General features: G+C 42.7%; 1 protein-coding gene across 1 annotated transcript; it reads right to left on the bottom strand.

Annotated features, from left to right (window-relative positions):
• Positions 1 to 2096: 2096 nt before the first annotated feature.
• On the bottom strand, positions 2097 to 9395 carry GZMA (granzyme A). The gene is made up of 5 exons (XM_027606259.1): positions 9264 to 9395; positions 6552 to 6690; positions 4850 to 4991; positions 4380 to 4649; positions 2097 to 2445 (listed from the first exon to the last, which is right to left on the bottom strand). The coding sequence occupies exons 1-5, from the start codon at positions 9331 to 9333 to the stop codon at positions 2284 to 2286; spliced, it is 783 nt and encodes a 260-aa protein (XP_027462060.1). The 5' UTR covers positions 9334 to 9395; the 3' UTR covers positions 2097 to 2283.
• Positions 9396 to 11341: the final 1946 nt, after the last annotated feature.

Raw genomic sequence — 11341 nt, 5'->3', positions numbered from 1 at the left:
TGCTCATCTCCTGTGTTGACCCTGGGCTAAGTCTTGCAATTTTCCTGCCTTGGTGCCTTTGTCGGAGCTTTTCTTCTAGTCTGAAATTCCTCCTACTCTCTTCCTTTTCTTTGCTCATTTAAGTCTTAACCTCTCCAGGAAGTGTTTCTAGATGATGTTACTTGGGTTTGAACTCTTGGCACCAGTCTGTACCACCCACTTGAACATTTCTTGTACCCTACAGACTTCCGTGTACCTACTCTCTGCCAACACCTTTCTATTATTCTGACCTCTATCACTATAGATTAGTTTTGTCTTATGCCAACCTGCAGATAAATGGGATCACACCCTGTATATCCTTTTTGTCTGACTTCTTTCACTCACTATTAAGTTTGTAATATTAATTCATGTTGTAACTTGTAACTGTAGGTTTTTCTCTTTCATTGCTGTGTGACATTCCATATGTATGTATAAATGTATGACAATTTTTGATCCATCTTATTGTGGATGAATATTTGAGCTATTTTCAGTTTTGACTTTAAGAATAAAGTTGTGGGGCACCTGGGTGGCTCAGTTGGTTAAGTATCCGACTCTTGATTTTGGCTCAGGTCATGATCTCAAGGTCGTGAAATCAAGCCCTATGTCAGGCTCTGTGCTCAATGGGGAATCCGTTTGGCAGAGTCTCCCTTTACCCTTCCCCCTGCTCACATGCCCTCTAAAAATAAATAAATCTTTAAAAAAGAAGAATAAAGTTGTTATGCACATTTTTAAACGTTCTTTAGTGGACAAAAGCACTCATTTCTGTTGGGTATATATACCCAGGTGTGGAACTGCTTGGTCATAGGATATGTCTGTTGAGTTTTAAGTAGTCACTGCTAACTTTCCTAAGAAGTATCAGCAATGAATGAGGGTTCCATTAAACTACTTTTTAAGTGGACTTCAAAATCTGTAATGTTGCTAGCAGGGAATGTTCCATCCTCTTATTGCTGTTAAAATCCTAACTATGAATTAGGGATTATCACAGGTACCTACAGTATCATCCCAGTGACTCTGTTAGAGCCCTGTTTTAGATGTTAGTACCAGACCTCACTTTTTAGTGTAGGGACTCCCATCCCTAGCTGTATGTTGGAACCACTGGGGAGATTATATGGAGAATATTATGTCCTGGGTCTCATTGAATACAATTAAATAAAAATTTCTAGAGGTGGGGCCTGAGCATTTGTAATTGAGCAATGCTCCCTTTGTTTTAAGTGCCTATTTCTTGGTCGTGATGTATGTTCTTGGTTTGGGTATACATTATGTGTGTGTGTGCATGTGCATGTATACTCCTAAAGGAACAGATGGAAATTGAAGGAATCCATTCACATAATCCCATTTTGAAGTGGCTGCTGGACTGATGACTACCCAATGAGTTCAATGTGCTGAATAACAACATAGGGGGTTTTCGAGGAAAACTTTGAGCACTTACTCCCTAGTATGTGATGGCAGCCCCTGTAACCATTGTGTTGGTTGGATCCACCCAGGCTCAGGGATGAGGAGAACCGAGAAATCACCTAGATAATCAAAGGCTTATATGCACACTAATGAGAGAGGAGGCTGACTCTCTGTTGTATACTTTTCTTGTCTGGCCAAGTGCATCATTTCTGTCCCCTAGAATTTTAATTCCTATTTCTCACCTGCCTTTCGAAAACACTGTAAGACATCTCCTCTTCTATTTCTTTCTTAGACTCAGGTTCTTGAGCTAGATAGAGAGATAGAGAGACAGAGAGACAGAGAGATAGATAGATAGATAGCATGTGTTGATGTGGAGCCATGGCCTTAGAAGGGCAAATGCATTTCCTTTTAACCCAAATGCTCCAGACTGTCTGTTCCTGTTTCCTGCAGAATTGTTGAGCCTGTCACTAGCCAGACCTGCCCTTATTGTCACTCCTGCCGGGCCCCATTTGGACAGTGAATAATTCAAGGAAAGTATGTATGCCACTTGACACATGGATGACACTGTGACACTGGTCCCCTCATCTCTCCCTTGCAATATGTGTAAGGTTGTCATATTACTCTGCTTCACTTTGCCAGTGCAGATCTGCTCACTGAAGGTATAGGAGAAATGGGTACAGTTACACAAATTGATTTTATTTATGGTAAGATTAAAAAGTCACAGCAAGTGCCCATCCCGTAAATGATGAATCACAAAATTCTACTCCCGAAGCCAATACTACACTATATGTAACTACCTGGAATTTAAATAAAAATTTGAAACAAACAATGAAAAAAGAAGTGACAGCAAATGAAATGAAGTACAATTAGCTAAACTAACCCCTTCATAGTCTTAATTATCCAGTTGAGATGCTTCTGCGAGAGAAGAGTATAGATGCCAGGTCCTCGAGGGTCTCCGCATTTTCCTGGAAGGCCAAAGGCAGTAATGCCTCTAAATGTACCCTCACATATCAAAGGGCTTCCAGAATCTCCCTGGGGGAAAACAAGAGAGGGAATGGGGATCAGCATGGAACATGATCACTAGTGGGATGGGAAGAATTCTGTTGAATGTGGAACATTCAATGTGGAGTTAAAACCAATCTTGACTTAAATGAAAATCAGTGCTGAAAAGTCCCAAATGTTTGGAAATGTTTTAATATTTTTAAAGTGGCTTACTCAATTTATTTGTAAACCAGCGAACATGAAATAAAACTTGTATTGTTGCTCATGTTACCCACTAATTTTGAGACTGATTCTGCTTTAGAAGGGAAACCCTCCCATTTGTCGTTTTCTTAAAATGCTTTATAACTCAAGGGGTAAAATAGTGCAATGCAGATGGGACGTTGAGGCAAAGAGCAAGAACCATGTCTTCTAGTTTCTCGGGCATGTGTTTTCCTAAAGGAACAAAACCAAAGCAACTTTCCCCTTCATCTGTCAAATAGACAGAAATTGCTTCCCCAAGTCTCTTTGGAGCATCTGACACTAGACGGGACCTTCCAGGAGCCAGTGATCACACTTCAGAGCTAGCTGACTCCACCAACAGAGAGGCTTCAGTTAGCTGGAGGTCACTGCTTCATGCCCCCTGCCTGTGCCACCACTGTGTGAGCCTGGATTTTCTCACAGAACTCTAGAATCAGCGTATTTTAAATGTATTTGAGGTCTAGAGTCTGAAGTGGTCATTTCACAGCTCTGGCTTTAGGGAATATCGGTGGTGAAAGACAGAGGGCCACTGAGGCATGTGCATAAAACCGCAAATGCCGGACTCTGAGTGCCCAGCTCCTTCCCAGCCACGTGAAGGCATCAGTGGTCCCTCCTTTTCAGGCAAAAATTGGCCTTATGAGTATATGAACTGAGGAAGTATGTGGGAGCCTGGGATCCCTACTGGACAGGTATATTTCACAGAGGGTCTGAAATTTTCACAGGGAGTCCTTCAGGTTTAATTCACCCGTGGCCAATTCTAAGGGGTCTTGGGCACTACAAGGATGGCAGAAGGACTGCTAATCTTCAACCCTGGAGGGTGGCTGTGGAGAGGACAGGCACACTGGGACGCTGCTGTGGCCTTAGGATGTTGCATGTGGTTCCAAAGGCGCGAAGGTTCTGGGTTCTTGGATTGCCAGGATGGTGGATGAGGGGAGGGGAGGAGGGAGGGCAAAGGAGAGAAAGTGGAAAGGTGCAGAGGACCAATGTCATCTCTTCCTGGAATGTGCCTAGCCTTGGTTCTGAAACCAGCCATTCAGATTCTGCAGATGTTTAGACAAGCTTCCGGGAGACCCCTGGATCTCTCAGTCTCTGATTCAAACTCCCAGACCACCTACACTGCAACTCCTTCTCTTCAGGGGAGGCTCTACAGGGTCTTTGGGAAAAGTGAGAAATGATAAACTCAGAGCTTAAAACTTCTAAGGAGTCTCTGCTACCCGTATCTTTAAGCAGGGCCGTGTCCCACCGCCTCTCAGGGGACTCTGGGATGGAGGCTTGCATAGTCTCTGTATGGGTCACATTTGGAAGTTGCTTCCTGGGGACTGAGCTTGGCTCTAGGAAGCTGCAGAGTCTAGCCAGAGATCCTTAGGCTTGGGAAGGACAGGCATTTCAGACTTGCTGGGTCAAATGGCAGTGAATTTTGGGGGAGTATTGAGGTGGGGGAAAGGGCATGGAAGGCCCTAGAGGAGCCCTGACTTCAGCTCTTCTGGACATTACATATTTTCAAATTGAGATCTGTATGTGTTTGCATGAAAAATGAGAACAGGTTTCTGATGAACGACTTACGTGAGCTGAGAACATGAATTTATTTGGGATTTTATCAAACTTCTGTAAAAAAAAGGCACCAGGACCCTGCAGAAGCCAATGCCATGACAAGACAAAGCCTGATGTTACATATTCTCTATTTGCATGACTTCAACAGCTAAAACGTGGGATCTTATTTTACTTACATTGCACGAGTCTTTTCCACCTTTGAGGCTGCCAGCACAGATCATAGTCAGTCCAATCACAGGATTATAATTATAGTGCTGTTCATCATTGCAGATTCTTCGGTTTATGACGGTGATATTGACTTCTCTCAGGGTATCAGACTGAGGTGAGTTATTGTGAATGCTCCCCCAGCCTGCAACTTTACACACGGTTTCCGGTTTGACATCCTCCCCCTTCTTAGGGAGAGGGAGGATACTCACTTTTTTATTAATTTTTGCTTTTTTGTTCAGCTGTTAGAAGATAAGCATGAAGACTTAACAAAATAAGATCATTTCAATGGTCCGATTTTTACTTAAATTCTAGCCCAACCTTCAGGGACCCCGTTACGTAGCTATTGTCTATGGTCACAGAGTACCGAGGAAAAAATTTTCATGTAGGCGGCCAGATCGGAGGAGGTTCTGTGACTCTGAAGTCAATCAAAGGTACATACCTGTAAAAGTTTCAGATCCCCCTCATGTGTGTCCTCGTCAAAGCACGGATAAGGAAACTCTTTCTTAACATACATTATCTGTTTTTCTGACTCTCTCTTAGTTATTGAGTGAGCTCCAAGAATGACCTGGGACTTTCTGTTCCTGAAAGCAAACACAACACTATTAACCAGGTTCCCTCTTTATATCAGGCGCTCAGCATATTCTATGATCAGCTTTACTGTCTCATTTGCAAAACTACTTTCTGTGGCAATACTTGTTTGTGGCTCAGAAAGGAAAAAAGTGTAAAGAATAAAAAATTGTTTATGAATCTGTCATCATCACCACCAGCTTCTTTGTAACACGCTAAACTAGGTTCACTGAAAAACATATAACAAGAGAATTCCATGGCAGCTAAGCCAAGTCTTGGGATCTTAGGGGTTGGGTCTTTAGTGCCCCCTTACCCTCCTTGAGCTGTGATAGAGAATCAGGTTGCAGAATACTGGAAAACAAAGGTCTCAGGGGTCTAGAGATGGAAGCAAAAGGCATTCAGTGGTTGTAGAAGAATGCACTGAAGGGATCTTTGTAAGAGAACAACAAACTTAAAAGGGAAAGCTTTCAGAAATATGATTGCCCATTGAAGGACCTTATTTGCATGGCACTGAGTGTGTGTATATTGGGGGGATGGTGATCTGAAGCAGAGGCCCAGGATTCTTTCTTTTTTTTACTCCCTGCAAAAGGTTCATTTTGGTTAATAAAATCAAAATTCTCAGGAGGCGTCTTGCTGGTTCAGTTAAGTAGAGCCTGCGCCTCTTGATCTCAGGGGTGTAAATTCAAGCCCCACGTGGGGCGTGGGTCCTACTTAAAAAAAATACTCTCTGGTGTATTAATAATTAAGGTTATCATCATTCACAGCGTAGTATAAATGACACAAACCAGATCGTCACACTGTCATTTTTTCCATTACATCAGCTGATGTGAGTTTCACTTAGGAAACTAGAACCGTGGTTTCAGTGGAGCACACCTTGATGATGAAATGTTCTACACATCTGCCTTGTCCAAAACGGTAACCACTAGCCATCTGTGGCTACCGAGGACCTGAAACGTGGCTAGTGCCACCAAGGAACTCAATCTGTAATTTTATTTAATTTAAATTCATAGAGCCATGTGTAAATTCATAAAACCAGTATGACAGTGGCTACCATATTGGACAGCCCAGGCTGAGAGGCTTGATTATGAGAATGGAGGAAAGACCAGGCCTGGAAGAGCTTTGAAGGCGGTAGTCAGCAGGAGTTAAGAGATGGCTGAGATGTGAGAGACGTTCAGGAAAGGAAAAAGGAAGGTATTAGAAACAAGCTTTCTCTACTTGACTATTGTGCTCAGGCTCCCGAGGGGACACAGTGTTACCCTTCCAGACTGTGGCTAATTCTCTCTAATCATGAAGTCAAGACCAGAAGCAAAGCCTTGGAGCACCCAGAGCCGGTAGCTCTAGAGGAGTCCAACACAAAGCATGGGGGTGCTCACTGTGGATTCCCCAGTGATTTGATACTTTGGAGCTGAGTCTGGGCTTAACTCTCTGCTGGGGTAAAGCAATTTCTCAGAGACTTAAGTGATAAAGATATACACGTGAGCTTCCTGTGGTTTTGGTGAAGATTTATTCTCTTTATTAATATTTTCCCAAATGAGAATATCTGCACAAACATTTTTTAGAACCCAAGCACTTACAGGGCACAATGAGCAGCAGTCAATACCCAGTCTTTTGCGATCAGAGCCCCAGCACAGATTTTTTCTCCTTTAAGAAGCACCATATAGGGTCTTGAATGAGGACTCACTTGATTTCCTCCAATAATTTCTACACAGAAATCTGTTAAAAAGAAAAAGGCAAATCCTATCAGTGCCCACCCCAGAGAGTTCTCCCTAAAGCCATGTTCCTAAGACCAGACAGGCTTTTTCTGCTTGGAGAGGAAACATAGGTAACAGCATCCAGCCCCCGCGCCCGCCCTCCCCCCCCATGCAGATGCTCAGATATCGAAACGCAAATCCCATTCCTGTTGGACTCCCTGAGAGCGTCCTGCTCTTCTTTCACCCACAGAAGCTGGGCCATCAGCAGCTCCAGGGATTATGAGGCTGGAAATCAGCCTCAACCACTGACGTCAGGCCTCAGGGCTTGCAAAGGGCAGAGAGCTCTGCTTTGGTCGGTCGCAGTTGTTACAGGTGATGCCAGTGAGGATGACAACCGTGAGTGCACTTCCCCCTCCTCCCTTCTGGCTGAATATCGATCTGGGGAAGCAGAGCAGCTTTTACAAGCCAGAGAGTTGCCCTTCTGCCCTTGCCAAAACACACGGCTTATAAACTGATATAGTACCTTTTAGCTGTGCCCCCACCTATGGGTTCTTTGGTTATTGTGAGACTTCCGTTTAATTGAAATTTGTACTCTCCTCCTTCCTAAGTTGACAGAATAATATCTATTGCATCTGAGGCTCCCCTTCAACCTGCAGACTGAAACGCACGGTTGAACGGAAGGCCTTTTCCAAAGAGGTAGGAGAAGAGAGGAGAGAAGATGTTGTAAGGAGACCGACCAATTGAATTTCCTTGATGACAGAGCAGGAGTTTCATTATTACTGAACAATAGACCTGTACACAAGAAACACCATCCAGGCTGGTTTACCCATCCTGTGCCTTTGTGATATACTTTCAGTCCTGCACCACCTGCGCCAGATGTTCTCGGACTCTCCTAAAATACTTCTCCTGGCCTCTGGCTGAGCCCCAATGGCTTCTCAAATAGGGCAGAGTGACCGTTACTCCATTAGTAAAGCTAACTCACTGCCAAATTCACAATAAAATGCAAATGGAAGGGGAAGAGAGTGGTCGTAAGGGCTCTCATTTCCAGAAGTGTGTTGGGAAGGGGAAAGGACAGGGAAGTTAAAAGATAAGGAATTTAGAGAAACCCAGAGAACTTCACCCACATCTCAAATTTTCCTTGGGTGAGTCATGTATGGAAAGATCCCATCTTTGGACTTTCTGAGCTGCAGAAATCATACACTCGACAGAATAACTTCATTTTGCAGAATCACCTGTTTGGTGAGCACATACACAAGCTTCCAAAAAAAAAAAAAAAAAGAAAAGTCAACATCTCCAACCAACCACTCCTAAAAGGGTCAGGGGTAGAGTTTAGAGCAGATGAGGAGCTTTTGGAACCTAGCAATTCTTGATCCCTACCCAGAATCAAAATAAATGAGAATCTCTGGAGCTGGGGCTGGATGCACATATTATTTAAAAAAGCCCTCCAGAATATTCTAAAGTATAGGAGAGTTGAGACCATCGGTCTAGAGCATCAAGTCTTGCTTTGCTATATCTGTTCCCTTATGGGCCCACATTGCTCTCTCTGACCACAGGAAAGAGAGAAGAGCAGAGCAAGCTGCTTCTGTTGTTTCCTTTGAAGGAAAGATATAACTGGATTTTTTATCTGCTCTGTTTTCAATGTTATGGAGGATTTCACATGCCTGAACATAGTCATACTATGCCAGGCTTATGCTCTGCCAACACTTTTTACCCAAATATGTGGCAACCTTGTTATTTAAAAAAAAATTCTTCTCATTTTTAGGTGCAAGATAAACCATAGAACAAGTTCCTTGGGTGAGACAGGTTTTTCCATCAGCCCCTGCCCCCCTGCTCCCATGTCCCAAAGCTGACAGACCCTGGGCTAACGCCATGGCTGGTGCGTACTTGTCAGCACACTTGAGGAAGCCCTAGAGCAGTCCTCACGTTCTTGAAGGTTTTCAAGGAAAACCTAAGGCCACTCAGGGGGTATAACCTGTCTTGTGATAATGCCATGAGCTTCAGAGCATTTGAGACTGATGCCCGTGCAGCTCGTACAAAACCAGGCATGTCGGTTATTCCTTGGAATGCCAAAGAATTAGCTCAATACAAAATACCATAGCACTTCCAAAGAGTCAATGTGGGGACTCTTTGACACACTAGCCTAGAGAAATCATATAAATTCAAATCATTCCTGGTTTGTTTTGGGTAATGAAATCAGGTGTTTTTTTTTTTACTTTTGTTTCAAACCATCTATGTACTCTCTGCAGCAAGAAAGGCTGCACACCATGATTCCTTTCCTGAAAGGTACTATCTATTTTCCTAAGGCAAGCATTTTTGTTTATTTGCTTGTATTAACATTGTCTTTCTGTCAATTTTCAAGTTATAAATTGGCAGCAATAGGCACTGGCGGTTCTATTATTTTTTTGTGAGGAAATTTTAAAGAGGAAAGAAGGATGTTTTTCCTTCTAAAAATAAAGACATAGACTCCGAGGGAGAATATTAAAGTATGGGAGACACATATCTCCTCTTGTACTGAGCTAATCTGGCCAAAAGTTTGCTGAAAGTCAGCTCCGTTTGCTTAATAGTTATGCTGGAAATGATGAGAAGCAGTCTTACCTCCAGGAATCTGCAGGAGAAAAATGGCAATTGAGAGAGAGGATGCCAGACACGCACAGGAGTTCCTCATTGTGGCTACTGTCCCCACATCAATCAGCACGAAAATCTGTGTTAGTTCTTGGCTGACTCCATCTATATATTGGGGGTACAAAGGATGTGGTTTTCTCTCCTTCCAATTTCAAACTTGAGCATTCAGAAATGAGACACAAGTGAGAACAGTGAACAATTGCTCATTACCAGTGGGCTTGCTTTCCTTAGCTAGGACTGCTGAACAAGGGGAGGGCAACTCTATGGTGTGGGTGGGGGTGAGAGGACCCTGCTGCCCTCAGAACGTAGTACACAAGGAGAGACTCTAAAACGTCTTGGCAGAAATCTGGAGGCTTCTAGTTTTCATCAGCAGCAATACTACCTTCTGCAACCACTAATGGAATCTATGAGGACTTAAATTAGAGCTTTGAAAAAAATTGGTCAGCAACCAAATTTTTTTCTAGTTATGGGTTAATGTAAGGACTAATAGGTCAAGGGCAAGTGGAAATGCAGGAGGGAGTCTTATTTATTAGTTAGCTCCTGCCTAGATTCTCTTTCCCCATTTTGTGGACAATAGTTTATTGTGCTCCTATCTGAAGTCTCTGGCAGGTGTGGAGACAGAGGGAGGTGGGGATAAGGGAGTGTTGCCTCTTTCCAGCCCTCTGTGTTTCCCTTGATTGTTTGATTATACATCTTGAGATACAAGGAAGATATTGAGCTTCCCCTTCCTCTTCCCCTCTCTGCTTTCCTCCCTCGTCCCTCGACTCTCTCCCTCCCTTTCTTCCTTCTTTCTGATTTAGCTAAAGAAGGAAAATGGTAGTCAGACGTGGCTATTTTGTTCTAATATTAAGGAACGTCTTTCTTTAGGACAGATGAACCTCAGTCCCTCAAGGAACAATATTCAGTATGCTTTCTATTAGAAACGTTTTATGATCTTTTCTGAGGGGAGGATGTGGTCTTTATTATAATATACACGGTCATATGTTCTTTCAGGATGTTTGGTGTTACACCAACCATCCCCAGAGTTAACATGTCAATAACTTCAGACCTAGTGGTTTCTCAGAAATCACATGACCTTATAAAGGAGCCCTACTGAGACCCCTATGTTTCCTTTTCCCCAGATATTACTAGTGCATCAAAGGTTAATCATTTTCAGTAATTGCAATGGGATACCCAGCCTCTGGTTGTGGCAAGTAATTTTAGTGCAGACTTAAAGTCAAATCTTGACTGATTATGGCTACTAAAAATTTCCTAATGGAAACAGTGACAGTTCTGTTTTTTTTTTTTAAAGATTTTATTTATTTATCAGAGAGAGAGAGAGAGAGAGAGGCAGGCAGAGGGAGAAGCAGGCTCCTTGCTCAGCAAGGAGCCCAGTGTGGGACTTGATCCCAGGACCCTGGGATCATGACCTGAGCCGAAGGCAGACGCTTAACCCACTGAGCCACCCAGGCGTCCCCAATTCTGTTTTTTTTTTTTTTTTATGTGAATGTGGTTGCTATTCCCTCATTTGTGTTGATTTTTAAGAGCTTTATAAAATATATTTTACATACCATTAATTTTACCCATTTGAAGTTTATAATTCAACGGTTTTCAGTATATTTACTGAGTTGTGCAACCATTACTCTAACTCATTTTAGATCATGTTCATCATTCCCAAAAGATTTGTACACATTAGTAGTCACCATATAACCCATTAGAGTTACCATATGGCCCAGGTTACTGGGTTATATGTTAACTCTATGTTTAACATTTTAAGGAACTTCTAAACTGTTTTCCAAAGTGACTGCACCATTTCACATTCCCATCAACATCGTATGAAGGTTCCAATCTCCAGCACTGTGGAAGGTTTCTACATTGTTGCCAATACTTCTTGTTGTTTAGTAACTGCTATTCTAGTGGGTGTGAAGTAGTATCCCATTGTGGTTTGGATTAGCATTTCCTGAATGACTCTGAGCTTCTTTTCACAGGCTTACTAGCCCTTTATCTCTCTTTGTTGGAGAAATGTCTATTCACATATTTTGCCCTCTAAAAAATGGGGTTGTTTATCTTTT

This window comes from Zalophus californianus, chromosome 5 (assembly GCF_009762305.2).
Source record: "Zalophus californianus isolate mZalCal1 chromosome 5, mZalCal1.pri.v2, whole genome shotgun sequence".
Classification (NCBI taxonomy): Eukaryota; Metazoa; Chordata; class Mammalia; order Carnivora; family Otariidae; genus Zalophus; species Zalophus californianus.
The sequence above is the reverse complement of the archived record's forward strand: the minus strand, read 5'-3'. Positions and strand labels throughout refer to the sequence as shown.

Excerpts from the sequence above, each read along its gene's own strand:
- GZMA (XM_027606259.1), bottom strand. The coding sequence starts at position 9,333 with ATGAGGAACTCCTGTGCGTGTCTGGCATCCTCTCTCTCAATTGCCATT. Across the intron at positions 4,992-6,551 it reads ACTGCTGCTCATTGTGCCCT|GAACAGAAAGTCCCAGGTCA; the intron begins GTAAGTGCTTGG and ends GTTTGCTTTCAG. Across the intron at positions 2,446-4,379 it reads GTGGAAAAGACTCGTGCAAT|GGAGATTCTGGAAGCCCTTT; the intron begins GTAAGTAAAATA and ends GTTTTCCCCCAG.